Source organism: Monopterus albus, unplaced genomic scaffold (genome assembly GCF_001952655.1).
Source record: "Monopterus albus unplaced genomic scaffold, M_albus_1.0 scaffold106.1, whole genome shotgun sequence".
NCBI lineage: Eukaryota > Metazoa > Chordata > Actinopteri > Synbranchiformes > Synbranchidae > Monopterus > Monopterus albus.
Genome location: NW_018127986.1, coordinates 1,730,875 through 1,747,221, shown reverse-complemented (window position 1 = coordinate 1,747,221; position 16,347 = coordinate 1,730,875). Strand labels below are relative to the sequence as shown.

The window sequence follows — 16,347 nt, the reverse complement described above, 5'->3', positions numbered from 1 at the left end:
GTCCATAAATAATAATAATGGCCATCATACCATTAGTGATGCCATATAATATTTAAAAGGCAAACTCACTGGATGTTGAAACGTTTCACACACACTCATGCTGGTCGGCTCCCAAACCCAACCCCAGTTAGGTAATGGATGGACAGATGCTGGTCATAAGTGGATTTCTTTTCCAACCCACACTGACTGCTTTGTACTTTCCGTTGACACCAATTTAAATGCAGTATGAATTTAACATGATTTATGACTTAAATAAATGCTAACCTTCAGATGTTAATATTTTAATACAGGGGCTCTGCCATTGCCAAGATAGTGGGAGCCAATGCTGCGAAGAATTCAAAATTTGACAACACTGTGAAAATGTGGGTGTATGAGGAGATGGTGAATGGGCGTAAACTGACAGACATAATCAATGCAGACCATGAAAATGTGAAGTACCTTCCGGGCCACAAGCTGCCAGCAAATGTGGTAAGAAACTGTTGGCTTATCTCCTTTTAACTGTAGTGTTCTGCCTGTTGATTTTCAGTCTGTTATAGTGCATGTCTGTACTGTACTTGATGTATTTCCTGCATTTGTCCTTGTCGCCTTTATGGCTTCCTACATCACAGCCTCCATAGTTAATTGTCAACTTTTTTTTAAAAATAAAGATAAAGAATTGAACCACTGTAGCATCAGTTTTCTGTATGTGGCCTCACAGCAGGCTGTTAAACCAGCTCTTTGAGTTGCACCAGACTTGAACATATGACATAGATTGTATCATCCTCTTCACCCTTCTTTCCCCGTCAGCTGGCCGTCCCAGACCTGGTGGAGGCGTCCAGTGATGCGGACATCTTGGTGTTCGTGATCCCACATCAGTTTATTGGTAAAGTGTGTGACACCATCAAGGGCAAGATTAAGAGTGATGCACTGGGGATATCCCTCATTAAGGTTAGACGCCACTCGTTGTTATTACATTCATCTCTGAATTTTTCACCATTTGTCACCAGTTTTGGTGTGGCGCTCATTCACATTGTATGCCAAGATTTGTACAGTTAGCCAGGTTAAAGCAGCAGTAAACCAGTCGTGCAATGTAATCTTTATAGACAGTTACCAACTTGGTAGGGCTTAATGTAAATATACTAGTGTGTGTTTTTGTTCCTCCAGGGTGTGGACGAGGGGCCTGATGGACTTAAACTCATTTCTGAGGTGATCCAGGAGACGCTGGGTATCGCCATGAGCGTGTTGATGGGGGCCAACATTGCCAATGAGGTTGCCGATGAGAAGTTTTGTGAAACCACCATTGGTTAGTGTCATTACTGAGCTTTTCACATTTCTTTACCTTCTTTACCATATTCTTTTAACGCTTTGGAAAAACACAGTTTAGTTAAGACAAAGCACCTTGCACTTTGATCAGTATTTATTATACAGTAATAAAACAGTTTTAGCCTTGAAACAGGAAGCGTCTGTGTTCTCCAGCTTTCTGCATCGTCAGCAAGGCGGTGAAAGTTGAATTTGCTTTGTGCTGTTGTTGCTGTGTAAATAACAGAGTGTGCCATTTGCTTTCTTCCTGTCTTTACTTAACCAATGTTCTTCATGGGGCTGACTATTTGTATATAAAACATGACAATCCTGTCTGGACAGGATTAATATGTGTTGGATCACAGCTGGTAAATGTAACTTGTTAGAGGCCTTGGAGTGTTACAGCTGTTGAGTGTAGAAGTGCCAAACTGTAACCAGATTCTTGTTTCCACTTCCAGGATGTAAGAATAAAAACCACGGTGCTCTTCTGAAGGAGCTCATGCAGACCAACAACTTCAGAGTTACTGTAGTAGAGGAGTATGATGTGGTGGAAATCTGTGGAGCCCTGAAGGTGAGTTTTCAAAATAAAACACGGCTGTAGTTTCAAATATATGTAGAAAAAAAAAAACTACACATTAACAACCACGTGACATTTCTCTGTGAAGTTTGGTTTGAAATACTAAACCCAACGATGCTGCACACTCCAAGCTACTGAGGGACGCCTGAACTCACCACTCAGTTGGGGAAAAAAAATGTACAAGACTCATCATTTTCAAATGGGACCAATGCTGATCTTCCATAGCAGTTTGCCAATATTACTGTTGTGCAACATGGATAGTGTCTATCTGGGAAAGCATGACAGCTGCAACACTATCTGTAGCTCTGTCCTTGTACTTTAACCCAAAAAGCCCTCATGTTTCGTTCTAACCCACCTCTGTAGTTACAGTATGTCAAATAGAATCACCTTTACAAAGAACCAAACTACTAAATTAGAAAACTGTATTCTTTGTTCACGTTTCTTCCTCCTCATGCATCCTTCAGAACATTGTCGCGGTCGGAGCAGGTTTCTGTGATGGCCTGGGCTTCGGGGACAACACAAAGGCAGCAGTGATCAGGTTGGGCCTGATGGAGATGATAGCCTTTGCTCGCATTTTTTGCACTGCTGGGCCCGTGTCCTCTGCAACTTTCCTGGAGAGCTGCGGTGTTGCTGACCTCATCACAACCTGCTACGGCGGCCGTAACCGCAAAGTGGCAGAGGCTTTTGTGAAGACTGGGAAGGTGAGAGCTTAGAAATTTTTATTGATTATATTTATTTCTTGAACCAAAAACTTGTAGACTATTTGAGAAAAGGACATTTTTATAGTGTATTTTGATTTTAATGAACAGTAGCCAATGTTGACAGCTGGTCTTGGTTTATTGACAAGTAGAAGAGGTCCTTCTGTTTACGGGGGCACAAGACAAAATCTGACAGGCTTGAAGAAGAGGTACCTTGTAGTAACCCCGGCTGAATGACTAACTCTTTAACTGATGTGTCACTAAAGCTTTATTGATGAGTAAAATACACGTGAACTCACCAAAAGAGCTAGGAAGGAAAACAATAAAACAGTCTTTAGATATCCTGTCCTAACATGGGAGCATTCAGCCACAAACAAAAATGACAGGTTCCCAGTTTTGTCTGACAGCATCAATGAAGGTTCCCAATGGAACAGGTCAGCCCTGCTGTAATCATTCTTCCTTATCATACTAGCCTTTAGAAGTCTCATCCTAACGTGACGGATGACAAAAGCCACAGTCCATGCAGACGATTTTCAGGAGCTAAAATGAGACTTCAGTAACTTAAACGAATGAAGGGGGTAGTTTTAAAAGTTGTAGTATAAAACACAGCCTTTTTTTTTAGGTTAGTTTGACTATTTGAAGTAAAATAAAAAGTTATTTGGAATTGTATTGTTATTTTCTGAGCCAACAATTAGCTAAACCTTAACTTCTAATACAGGCATGCAGTTACATCAGGATACCGAGGTAGAAAATCCATGTTTATTCTTTAGAATTACCACCTTTTTAATACCAGAGGCACAGGGAGTCATCCACAAGCATTTAAACTAACCTAATCTGTGTGAGATTAACCTCACCAGGCATTTTACCCCCAGCTGCCTTTACTCAACTCAAAAACTTTGTATCATAAATAACTGGAGAAATGACAACCCACCTTCAAGATGAAACCCAAATCAAAGGGACCATACCCCAGGTTATTTACAGTCCATCACATATTGAAATTGATTTGGTTTTTTAAGTATGTGAGTGCTGGAAGATTGTCAAATTGTCAGTGTGGGTCGTCTATCGATTTCACAATTGTGCATGTCATGTTTCTTCTTTTATTTCTTCTCTTAATCAGTCCATTGAGGAGCTGGAGAAAGAGATGCTGAACGGCCAGAAGCTGCAGGGACCAGCAACAGCAGCTGAGGTGTATCTCATCCTCAAGCATAAAAAACTAATTGACAAGTAAGTCAAGAAGTACCATGACACACAGGAATTATAGTACGGTTTCCAGTGATACGATACTTTTACACAACTGTACCTCCTCCTTCCTTCAGGTTCCCTCTGTTCACTGCAGTCTATCATATCTGCTACCAGGGCCATCCAGTCACAGAGTTCATAAGCTGTTTGCAGAACCACCCAGAGCACATGTAAAAAAAATAAAAATAAAATAGTGACTGACCAAGTGCCTTCTACATGGACAAGGTTACCACTTTTTATCTGTAACCCCTAAGAAATAGATGGGGGATGACCAGTCACTCCACAGCTGTCATGCTACCAGACATTTTCAGCCGGTGAGTGTTATCCCTGTTTGAGGTAGTTTAATGTACATGTTCAGCTCTGTTAAATTCTAATTCTGGTTTATTTCAACATGGCATATTTCCCAAAACTGTGGCTGCTGTTGGCTGTATAGGTCGCGCTAGCTTGCACTAGCCGCCTCTGTTCTAGAGATTCTGGAAAACAAGCATCGTGTAAATGTTGGTGCAATGAGTGAGAGTCTTCTCCAGCTTTCAAAACCATGTGGTTTTATATGAATCATCTCAAACACTCGTCTGAATCAGACTGAATGTAGCTGCTAGGAACATTCATTATGCTAACTTACAGGGTTTTACATCCAGGGCAACAGTTTGGCAAAAGCCCTCTTGTCTCTGAATCTCTACAGTGGCGGCGGCGAGTGCATGACAAACTATGCTCAGCTGAAATGAACTGGAATTGTAACATTCACTTAGATATTTTTAAAAATGTCACTCATTTCTTGACGCGCACTGAACCATTTGGAAGCGCACTGCATTCAAAGAATAAAAAAAAAAAAGATCTTACCTTATACGAGACAATGCAGGCGTTGGAACGCTGCAGAACGTGGCTGAAAATCAGAAGGCTTTAATGAATTCTTTAGCATCAAAGTAGTTCAGTGCTAGTTGTCAGCACATAGCAAAAGTGAGCTGTTAATAACTAAATCAATATACTTGGTTTTCCAAAATGTAAATAAATGTAGCCTAGGCTAAAAACAGCGCCCACATTGTGACGACTAATGTTTTGTCAAAATTACAAGATCAGGATCTTGTAATAGGTTAGGGTTGCTCTGTAAGATACAGGCATTAAAGAATTCATTAAAACCTGAATTTTCAGGCAACCTCTGCATTACTTCATGATTATAAGAAAAGAGAATGAGGTCCAGATTTCATAATTATGACTTACTGTCTCAAAATTACAAGCTCCTGATGTTGAAGTTAAAAGATCAGGATCTTCATGTAATGAGTCATAATTACATGAAGATCCTCTAGATTTCTTTGAATGTAGTGTGCTTCTGTAAAAACATGAAGGATAACTCAGTTTTTTCCCAGAGAATCTCCTTTAGAGACAAGTGAATCAGAACACATCGGTTTTTAAAACAGCCACATTCCAACACTAGTGCAGAAATCCTCACATGGATTTCAGCAAAAGTAAACAGAATTGTAGACAAAGATAAGCTACATAACTGTCAATGCCAACTTATCTTTTTCAAGCAGATAGTCACTGTGTTACTGCCATACAGTACATGTACACTGTGCCCTATGGAACTACATCATGCATTCTGATTTTCACAAGGCCTATCAGCAGCCGTATGAAGAGGAATTTATCCTCATCTAATGTTTGTTGCCATTGTGTCAATGCTTATCCATCAATTATGGATGTCACTTTGTGTGCTCCAAGTATCTTGCATAATTTAATATAAACTTGCACTGTATTAACATATTGTCAATTGCAAAATGTAAGTGCCTTAGAATACATGTTTGCTAAGACTCAGTCAGTCTTTTTGTCCAAACCAGACTTAACTACTAATCATCCATCAACTGCACTTATTTTATTACTGTGACCGTTTTCATTCACGTATAATTGTTAGAAATTATATCAATGTTTGTCTGTGAATAAATTAACTGTCATCAGGTCATTACTGGAATCATTTTTTCACACATTAAATAGGGAGTTAAGACAAACAGTGGTATACATGCACAAGTGGCACCATACACATTCCTTCCAGTGGTGTCACACTAACCCCCTGAGCAACAAGCAGCAGTAAACCGCTAAGACAGACCCCGGTGCACCAGCACATGCAGGGAAGAAGACTGCTAGCAAGTAAACACTGGGTAAATCGCATGTCACTTAAGATCGTTCTTATGTCCTCTGTCAACCGGAACAACTTCTGGGTCAACCGAGGACAAAATGAAGTCTTATATCAGCTCTGAAGACCTAGGATGGCGATGGAGGACCCATGAGCGCAGATACGAGACCTTTATTTGAGGATTTTTGAGAACTGAAAGAAAGTCACTTTCAGCTTTTTCCCCATTTTAGGAGTCGCCACAGGGAATCATCACACTGACGCCGGGCCGCAGCAGCGAGAGTGCTGTGCCTTAACCACTAGCCTACCAGGGATGGCTTAGGTTTTTTTGAGAACTGACACACCCCTTTATCAGAAATCAGTTGGTGATTGGACACTTCAGATGAAGGATCTGAAGAAAGGACATCTCATGTTAATGTGTTTCCTCGAGTTCTTTCTCTTCACATTTTACGTAAGCAGGGCTGAGACAAGGAAAAGACAAGTGAGGGAAATGACGGTGCTTATGAGAGACTTGGGATGAACCCATGTCCTAAAGTTCGAAAACAACTGTGTTTGCTAGTGCTTTGATTATATTTTGGTGGTCAAAAGTCAGTGGCACTGTGACCTCATGTCTGTCCCATTCTCATGCCTTGAGGATGCTTATTCAAATTTTGCACTAATTGTCCACTTGGATTCAGCCCTCTGTAAAAATAGTCTCCTCAGTGGCACTGTGACCTCATGTCTGTCCCATTCTCATGCCTTGAGGATGCTTATTCAAATTTTGCACTAATTGTCCACTTGGATTCAAAAACACTTTATTTTTACAGAGGGCTGATAGAAAACTTGTCTCAGTTGAAGTTGGCAGGTCTCTCACTGTAAATGCAATAGAATCATACACATCAATATAGTGATAACTTCAATTTTGACAAAAAAAATATAAACAATGTCTTATTAAATTAAAGAATGGACAGACATGCATGCCAAGTTTAACTGGACTAGATGGTGGAGGCATAGAACCGTGAGGTGGTAATTTAGTTGTTTTTTTTGTTTTGTTTTTTTTTACTTTGGAGGGAGTTAGGGCACCAGTTTACTCCTGCTTCAGGCCTTTATCATAATCTAAAGGCTTGCTCTAGATTTACATTTAGCATACAGACAAAACTGGCAAACTTTTTTAACTTGGTAAGCAAGTTGACAAGTGGAATTCCCAAAATGTTGCTTTCAACATTTTCACTTAAAGTATCTTCTCACAATTCTATACTGTACATCATTCACCAAGTGGCTTCAATGCTTTGAAATGGTGCCAAAAAAATGTGAAAAATGTATAGAGAGGTAAAATTAGTTTATTACAAGTTGTGGAAACGTAGCTAGTGTTATATAGGTGTGCAGTTAACAATAGTATAGAGTAGGTAATTACAAAGACATTCATGGCTGACCTGTGGTAGACGCCGCTGCTGCCTGGACATTTTGAAATACAGAATGAAAATCGGCACCTTAAACCTCTGAAAGTATAAAACAAGGGAATGAGGCTCAGAGGGAAACAGCTAAACAAGACAAAAGAACCTACTTTGCTTGATACAGTCTAGTGCGAATGCTTTGGTTTTAAAAATAAAAAAACTGTCTTTTTATATCAAACAACCATGACTGTCCTTGGGCTCAAGCAGAAAAGGCAAAAAAAAAAAAAAAATCCACTAAGTGTGACCAATAAATGCAATCACTGCATGAAAGAGTGACAGCTAGTGGGCAATCATTCCTGTTGTCCTGGTCTCTGGTGTGTTCAGCTACCATCTTTGGTACAGTCAAGTACAGTACTTGCGCTGGGTGAACATGACTCAGCTGCTGGTTTTGCTGGTGCTCTGCTCTACTCTGTAGCTCCATTTCCCAACAAATTAATAACCTAATTAATGGAGATGGAACATGAAGCCAGTTCATATTGATCACAACTTGGTCCCACATATAAATTTAAAATTATATATACACATATAATACTTAAGTTTTTGATGAGCTGGCCTCACTGAACAATTACTAAACCTGAGGAACACTCTTTTTAATTATCCTTCTTTGCTACGACTGTGATGGATCCACACAGTGCAAACGCCTCCTTCTACAAAGACAAGTACTGGAACATAACACCACCTGTTTACCCTGCCGCACCCCTCTCACTCTTACTGTTATTCACAGGTGATTGACCCATTTGTATGTTCCCTCATAGCGAAATCCAACTCTCTTCGAAAGGTCGTCTGCTTCTACCGGGCCACGACTAAGAAAGCAAAGCAAAACAATCACAGTCAAAACTTATTAAATTCCTCTTCCATTTAAAGGCACAATGAGTCACGTCCTACCTTCCATATTTATAGGGAAGAGGTCTGGGCTTCTCTTTCTCTATCTGATGAAGGAGAGGTGTGAAGATCCTCCATGCTTCCTTTAGTTCATCACTACAGAGAGGAAATTCAGCATGTGGTTGAGAACATAAAGAGCTGTCATATTGCAAAAATATACAATTTTTATGTTCCCTCACTGAGACAGAGAGAAAGAATATAACATTGTGCTGCCATCTAGTGTTCAGAAACGTTAGTTCACACAAAGCACTCAAAACGTGACATTACAAGAAACAAGTGCAGTGCATGTCCAGTGAAGTCAGACAGCTGTGGAAAACGAGACAGACCTGCGTACAAAGTGCATCTGACTCCCACAGAAGACATCCAGGATGAGACGCTCGTAAGCATCTGGAAGCTTCACATTCTGAGAACAATGCATTCATTAATTAAAATAACACAGTCAGTAAAACCAATCTGAATACGCTATGCTATGGGAAATTATTATGTACATTTGTCTGACATTGTACAGACCAAATAAAATCAGAATGAAGGAAAAGGCTACTGTACATAATGAAACAGCACTCATTTTCTTTCTATTGTGAGCCAGCATCCATTTGTGGCTCGACTGTGATCAAGTTTATATTCGATCAGTTTGAACCCACCTTGTATCTGCTCTTGTAGGTGAGGTCCAGCTCAGTTTCTTCAGGGCTGAAGTAAACACCAGGTTTCTTGCTCATCATCTTGGCGTACACGGCCTCATTAGGCTGCACACGTACCACCAGCTCATTCCTGCGACACTGTTTTCCAAATATGTCTCCTGGGACATCTGTGAACTGCAGTCGCACCTCAGCTTTCCTCTCATTCAGAGCTTTTCCACAGCGAAGGATGAAGGGAACACCTGAGGAGGACAGGTTCCATACCAACGCATCATGAAAGGCAATGTGACATCCATAGGATGTTTTGGGGAGACTTTTGGAAAGGTCAGAATTTGTTTACCATCCCAGCGTTCGTTGTGCACATAGAGCACAACAGTGGCGAAAGTGGCCTGAGTTGATCCTTTAGGAACTGTGGGATCATCAAGGTAACCCAGTTTGGCATCTCCCTCACCGTCTGGATCCCCAACATACTGACCCAGCACCACATCTGACATGGTCACTGGAGCAATGCACTTTAGCACCTTCACCTGTAAGAAACATCACTTAGTAAGAGAACACATACTGTCGTCGTCTTCCCCCCCGTAAATGCTCATATAAAAGCAGGTATTGAAATAATGGCAGAATAGCTAATAAAGGCCAGGTAGAAATACATCCAGGGAGGTGGGGTTATCTGTAGCCTACCGCTCACATCATAAATTTAGTTTAATGCAAATTTCATCAACAACAACTTTGGATTTCTACCTAATACATACAATGTTTTAATAGTGTAAGTCCAGGTTTTTTAAACCAGGTTACTGTCAACAAAACAACTTTCTGATCATATTTTCACAATAAAAGCCTACAAGAGTCTTAATATGAAAATCTGAGGGGAAGTGTTGACTATAATTAGTGTAACATCATTAAATAGATGGAATTAGTCCTGTGGAAATGTTGAATTCATCAAGACAACAGGAAAACGAAGAGTTTGCATTGTCCCAAACCGAGGCCTGGTTCACCGTGCCACACGTCAACAAGATCCTGGCCACTATTTTAGATGTTACACTGAACCATAATATACTGCAAGTGTCCGTATCTGTCCTGACAGAAGAGGTGCTGAGCACTTTTTGATCTCAGAACCAATTTAGTACCTTTTCATCCCTGACATCATCAGAGCTGGTGGAAGCTGGTTTCTCCATGGCAACCAGGCTGAGCATCTGGAGCAAGTGGTTCTGCATAACATCTCTGGCCACAAAAAGGCGAACACAGAAGACAAAAAAGGGAAAAAGTGACAGTGTTGACAATTTTAGTAACGAAACCTCTAATTGATCCTGTGTCAGTACCGATGTACCGTTCAAACAAATCAAATCTATGGATCGCCAACATGGTAATTTGCCTTGCAGCGAGCTGCTAAGGGTTAATTACCACTAAAAAAGGTAACACTAACCCCAACATAGAATAAATAAATGATTAATAACACTATATTGCAACTGTACACAAATAAGAACATTTAGGTCTTTGTCAACAATCATAAAACTTCTATTAAGACATTTTATATTACTGCTTCACTATTTCTACACTTAAGTGTCCACAGGAGGAGTTTGTTGTTGACAATTAATCTCATTACATTCAATCTCTCAAGTACATTGTGTAAAATGTATTCAGTGTTCAGGTGTTACCAATGAAAGTAATGATTAAACTAGAGTGCAACTAAACATGCAGTGTTTAAGTATAGAGTCTCCAGTTACTGTTCTCTGCTCCTTTTTATATACCTTCCCTTTAAATCTGGGTACAAACGCATTCAATATCACAGTGCAAAGAGACTTAAAGGGATTTATCCCCCCTCACCGGATGATGCCAAAATCATCAAAGTAGCCTCCTCGTCCCTGCGTGCCAAATGGTTCTTTAAAGGTGAGGACAACACAGGCCAGACTGTCCCTGTTCCAGATCGGCCCGAAGATTCGGTTTCCAAACCTGCAACAAACATCACAGTTGCCCTCTGCGCAACAGCACTGCCGCACAGTTGTTCAAAACGACATGGATAAACATTTATCTTTTGTTCCTGGTTAGAGGCCAATTTATATTTCTATTGTGATATTCTAATCAAGTGTAGCCATTTCTTTTTCTCCTTCTCATTGTGAGGAAAGTGGTAAAATTACAGCTGACCTGTGACTTTTGATTCAGACCTATTGAAACAATGGGGAAAACAACACTGTGGCATATGGAGAGGAGGAGAACGAACTGAAGTCTGGACACAGAAACAGAATGTTAAGTCACCACTTAACAAGTGGATTGGCGCATCTCATTTACTGAGACTTTGTTCCTCTATAGATGTTCACCAGCAAAACATATACCCGTTTACAGCACTGTCTGATATCAATCAGACATCTTTACAAAGACATCATATTATAGCTAAATGCAAATAAACAAAAAAGCAGCTTCATCTGAAGAAGGTTCTTACCTGAGCACCATGAGGCTCTGCACCATTTCTTTGCCCAGGTAGTGATCTATACGGTAGACCTGGTCTTCAGTAAAGAGGGACGAGAGGTGAGTGGACAGCTCTTCAGAGCTCTGAAGGTCATGGCCAAAGGGTTTCTCTACAATCACCCTGTTCCAGCCTCTGCACAATATCAAAATACACAAAATTATCATCAAGCCCTGTCCACGTTGTTCTTCTTTCCTCACTCATCACTGAGACTCATTATAGGGACACAACGGGCTTTCCACTTAATGCTGGCCTTACACTAGAAGACTACGATAAGACTCAGAAAAGAAAGAATTGAAAAATGGGGCAGAAACAAAAGCAGTGTTTTGTGACAGCTGCACTTATGTGTGTGCAGTTTTTTGCTTGGAAAAAAAACAGCCAGAAAGAAAAAGACACTGCAGAATGTGGACATGACCCTGGTTAACTGAAAGGGGACAGCAAGGTCTGTCCAGCCTTTCTCTTTCTCTAGTCTGTCGTGAGATATTCTTGCTCAGTCCACACCTACACCAGTTTCTCCTCCTTTGTAATGGTCCAACAGAACTGTGCCTTCCGGGGCTTTACTGGAGCCTCCATCACATTTAGCCTAAGTTAGTTTTACCTTGAAATTCCATCACTTTCATTGGAATTGCTTTGTTGGGTTTTCCTCTATAATAATAGTGATGATAATAAGGTCTAGACCTTACTTTGTAAAGTGTCCTCAGATGACTTTTGTTGTGATGTGGCGCTATACAAATAAAATTTGAATTGAATTTAGATACTGATCATTCCCAGCAGAGATTCAGTTCTGTGTGTTGACAGACCTCCAGACACAACAGGCAAAATACAACAGTAAGAGAAGTGTGTACTGACTTTGTGCTCATACAGTGGTGCTTGATGTTCTTGGTAACATCATGGTAGACAGTGGGTGGCAGGGCCAGGTAGAACAGACGGTTCGCCCCAGCTCCCCCGGGTAAAGACAGGATGTGTGCGTTGAGTTTAGTGAAGGAACTCTCATCAACATATTTCCCACTGATATACGAGTTCTTGCTGAAGAAGGCCGACAGTCGCTCTGCTTCTGTGTCTGTCACCTGGAGCAGAGTGTGGGAACATTCATACATGGGTTAAATGCAAAAACAAAACAAAAAAAAAACTTGACTTGATAGCTTGGCTTAATCTAAAGACACCAGGACAATACACGAAATACATGTGATGGTTTTAAAATTACAGGAAAAAAGCACACATTTACAGACTAGTGGTATAATATAAATAGATATCACCCTACATCAGTGGTTCTCATATTCCCCACTTAAGAGGGCGGGCGAATTGTCAAACCCCATTTGTCAAAAAATTATAAACGAAATTGTCCAATTTTAAAATTTTAAATTTATTGAAATATCAAACACCAAGTTGAAAACAGATAAAATACAAGTGCAACTGTATCGTTTTTGACAGGGGGATAGTTTTCAATTTTGCAGCACTTGTTTCATCCAGCATAATCGACACCATGTCTACAGTTACAGGGAGAATAAGCTGCTCAGCAACTGTTGACGGGGGTGTGTTGTCTCTAAATGTCTTAATTTGTTGGGTCTCATGCTGTCTGCTGCCAGCGGTTTAAGACAAGACACATATGGGTCCCTCCCTCTGCCTCCACCATTCCAAACATGAATCCAAGCGCAAGATAGGCTTCATCATATTTTCTTTTCGGTTGGCTTTTTGGTTGATAAGGCTACTGCCTGTTGTTTATTTGTCTGCTTGCACTGCATCACCTACTTTTTTTTGTGGTCCATGTAACACATTTATCCATTTACATTATTATACCCACTGCGTACACTATTGGCCCTCTGTGTGAACGTTTCCTTATATTGTTGCACTGCAGTTAACATGTCGACATCAAACCGTTATTGTTAAACTATGGTTCCACTTTTTTCTTCCGGGCCCCGAACTGATGTTATTTTAATTTACGTGTATTAATGAACCATTTCTAATTTTCTCCGTTCATTGTGCCCCACCTGTCATGTCTTTATTCCCCACTAGTGGGGCACGCCCCACACTTTGAGAACCACGGCCCTACATGAAGTAGACCTAGTGTAAACTTGCAATAACATGCTTAACCACTTGGGAGCAGGGGAAACAAGCTTTAAACAACACTGACATACAGTATCACATATCAAGTTGACACAGATCCACATCCAGCAGTTACAGAGCAACATCATTCAAGTGGAGTTGAGTTTCTGGCCATGCGGTAAATTTGAACCCAACATTCACTCCATTTTAATTTCTGCCAACTTCTGGGAGGAATGGCTGACTCTTTTGCTGATAAAGGTTCCACTATGTTCACCAGCTTGTACCCAACTGTCTGTTGGTATTGAACAGTGAATTTTCAAAGGTTTTGCTGTAAATCCCACCGCTCGAATAAAAAATAGTAATAGTAATAAATAAATGAGAGGGACTTTTAAAAAGGTCCAGGTTTACCTTCAGATATGGCATGGAAGATGCCCGGATAGTATCAACAGTCAAGTTTGAGCGAGCAAAGCCCACAAAATAAGTCTGCTCAGGGAGGAGGCCATCTCTGAACAACCACCTGGGAGAGAAAAGAGGAAAAACATACAGTCCATTGAACCCAACTTCAGAATCTCCACTACAGATTAGAGTATGATCTTTCATCAGCATTTGCTGTGCTACTAATGCCCAATCTGTTCAGCGGGTCCACTCACCATAGAGTTGGATAGATTTTCTTCTTAGCCAGATCTCCCTATAGGTACAAACACACAATAAGAAAAATGATTTGTACACAGTCATTAACAGTCGATGCAGTGTTTTAGAAGAACTGTGCTGCTTATTTAACTAGTGCACTCTGCTAGTAGTTATTTTCCACTAGATAAAAGTCTCAAAATGGTGCAGTACTATAGGCCACACCGTGGGGTGACAGGTACAGTAGATTGGCTGCACTGGCTTATTTAGGAACTGTGCCTTAGTGATCCCACTGGGAACAAATTCCAACTGCTTGGACACAAAAGACTGTTCCTGTTGCTAACTAATATAATGTTGAAGAACTACTTAAAACTACTTTAATAATACTTAAACGTTTCACAGTAAAACACAAGACACATACTATATATTTGATAAAGACCTTCTATGTATTTAACCTGTTACATCTTAACAGAGGCACTGGAATAAAAAGATTACCTGAGGTAAACATGGATTCAAGGATGAGCTGTGCCACATATATTAGAAGTCAACTTCAGTCAAAGTTCCCATAACATACTGATGGCCTAAATCACATTCTGACATCTCCCTGGGAATTATGTATTTAACTGTACACGGGAGGAACTGGACAAAAACAAGTCAGTAACTGGAACCGATCTGATATGCACAACATTAGCAGATGACTAGCAGCACACAGTCACACCTCATATAAACAGCAATAACTACTGAATTAGTAGCAGTAACTAAATGTTGTCTACATGTAATCGTGTGGTAATAAACCGACACATTTCAACAGCACTCACACACATTAAACAAGTACAATCAGAGTGAGACAGCTCAGCCCTTCCCCTGACCCGCCTGTGTATCACAATGAAAGAAAAATGCTGATCGTTGGTGACACTGCAAAAGTCAGCAGCCCAGTCCTCACCCAAGAGCAAACAGTGCAAGAGAGGACAACAGCAAATATGCAGGATGGCTGGACCGAGACAGTGAAAATGTTTCTACAATATGTGATTGCAAAAGTCACTGATATGTTAAATGATTACAAAAAAGACCCACAAACACACACAAGGAAATAGTTGTCAAAAGAATGATCCTGTAGGCAGTGACAACAAAGCTGCTGTTGCATTAGTTCACATTCTCACAGATATAACCATGTGTCTGTAAACCTTTTACATTTAATAATATAAACAATTTTAATAAGAAGGCTGCACATATGGATCGGTTTAGGACAGACTGGGGGTAGAGCACGCACTGAAAGAAGATGCAAGGAAGGAAAACAATGTGTAAGAAATAAGGAAACAGATGAAGTTCTGGTTTGAAATGTTTTAGTTCCTGAAAACATCTCAACAGTATGAGGAAATAGTAAGCAGTGTAAAGAGACACTTTTCCATTATATTTTTGTGATGGATCAACATAATACGAGTATCAACTGTCAACTGCTGAAAACTGTACTATTTTATGTGTGAAATCCATGGCCTGTTCTATTCTTTAACTCAGATACTCTTTTTTTTTAAGCCACATTCTCATACAATAAGGTATTGGTATTAAAATGTTTTAATAATATCCTGTTCTAATTATGGGTGCACCAGCCAGTAACATACAGTACTGAAATGATAAGCAAAGAGGAACCTTGAGGTTTTCACTTTCTCAATTCCAGGTTTTTGAAAGCTCGGATGACCAAATGGCATTTGTTTGCAGAAGCATGGTGAAATCAATGTCAACATTTCCTTTGTCAGATGTGCAATTATTGCACTATTTTTAAAGATTTCAACACACTTTCTTTGAAAGTGCCTAAGCTGACCTACACTGGAAATGTGCCAAAAGCTTTTTTTAAGTCACACAGCAAATCAATCGTTAGCCCTTTTATTTAATCTGAAAGCATGCAACGCCTTATCAGTCACTGACTCGATTCTGACCGCCCTCCCCTGCTCTCACCGAGGCTCCCATGATGATGAAGATGTGGACATCAGACTGATGGAACTCTTCATCTTCAAACAGCTCCTTCCTCAGCTCCCCAAACACCTCAGAGCGAGAGAGGGGGATGTCACTCATTTTCTCTAAAAAGCAGACAAACAGAAAAGTCAGTTGAAAAAATTGTTCTTTTGCATGTTAAACCAACCATCAAGAACACAAATACTGATGTCACTCCTACATAATAAGAATTTACCAGTGTCTGTAAGCCTGCACAGTAAATAGTGTTAAGTTCTAAACATGAAGGTTACTGGGAACACTTCACACAACCCTGTCGTGTGTGTCTGGGCTTTAAGATAGGGCGCACACACACACACAAACACACATACTGTACAATATGGCTGGGGTCCAAAAAAGAAGACAGGG

The 16,347-nt window shown here is 40.3% G+C and overlaps 2 protein-coding genes across 4 annotated transcripts in view; one reads left to right on the top strand and one right to left on the bottom strand.

Annotated features, from left to right (window-relative positions):
• The window catches only part of LOC109966126 (glycerol-3-phosphate dehydrogenase [NAD(+)], cytoplasmic), a 6,861-nt gene extending 1,418 nt beyond the window's left edge, over nucleotides 1-5,443 (top strand). The window contains exons 2-8 of the mRNA XM_020610752.1: nucleotides 291-468; nucleotides 787-927; nucleotides 1,144-1,282; nucleotides 1,737-1,849; nucleotides 2,320-2,556; nucleotides 3,671-3,777; nucleotides 3,870-5,443. Of these exons, the coding sequence (XP_020466408.1) occupies nucleotides 291-468; nucleotides 787-927; nucleotides 1,144-1,282; nucleotides 1,737-1,849; nucleotides 2,320-2,556; nucleotides 3,671-3,777; nucleotides 3,870-3,966 (1,012 nt within the window). The 3' untranslated portion in view covers nucleotides 3,967-5,443. The remainder of the gene's footprint in view (nucleotides 1-290; nucleotides 469-786; nucleotides 928-1,143; nucleotides 1,283-1,736; nucleotides 1,850-2,319; nucleotides 2,557-3,670; nucleotides 3,778-3,869) is intronic.
• A 1,769-nt stretch (nucleotides 5,444-7,212) lies between these two features.
• The window catches only part of g6pd (glucose-6-phosphate dehydrogenase), an 11,875-nt gene continuing 2,740 nt past the window's right edge, over nucleotides 7,213-16,347 (bottom strand). For 2 of the 3 annotated variants that reach the window (XM_020610610.1, XM_020610612.1), the window contains exons 2-13: nucleotides 15,946-16,067; nucleotides 14,016-14,053; nucleotides 13,774-13,882; nucleotides 12,172-12,389; nucleotides 11,299-11,457; nucleotides 10,686-10,811; nucleotides 9,989-10,082; nucleotides 9,202-9,388; nucleotides 8,868-9,103; nucleotides 8,553-8,629; nucleotides 8,230-8,322; nucleotides 7,213-8,147 (exon numbers count right to left, since the gene is read on the bottom strand). In XM_020610610.1, coding sequence (XP_020466266.1) covers nucleotides 8,063-8,147; nucleotides 8,230-8,322; nucleotides 8,553-8,629; nucleotides 8,868-9,103; nucleotides 9,202-9,388; nucleotides 9,989-10,082; nucleotides 10,686-10,811; nucleotides 11,299-11,457; nucleotides 12,172-12,389; nucleotides 13,774-13,882; nucleotides 14,016-14,053; nucleotides 15,946-16,067 — 1,544 coding nt within the window. In that variant the 3' untranslated portion in view covers nucleotides 7,213-8,062. The remainder of the gene's footprint in view (nucleotides 8,148-8,229; nucleotides 8,323-8,552; nucleotides 8,630-8,867; nucleotides 9,104-9,201; nucleotides 9,389-9,988; nucleotides 10,083-10,685; nucleotides 10,812-11,298; nucleotides 11,458-12,171; nucleotides 12,390-13,773; nucleotides 13,883-14,015; nucleotides 14,054-15,945; nucleotides 16,068-16,347) is intronic. The other variant, XM_020610611.1, reaches the window with a different exon arrangement.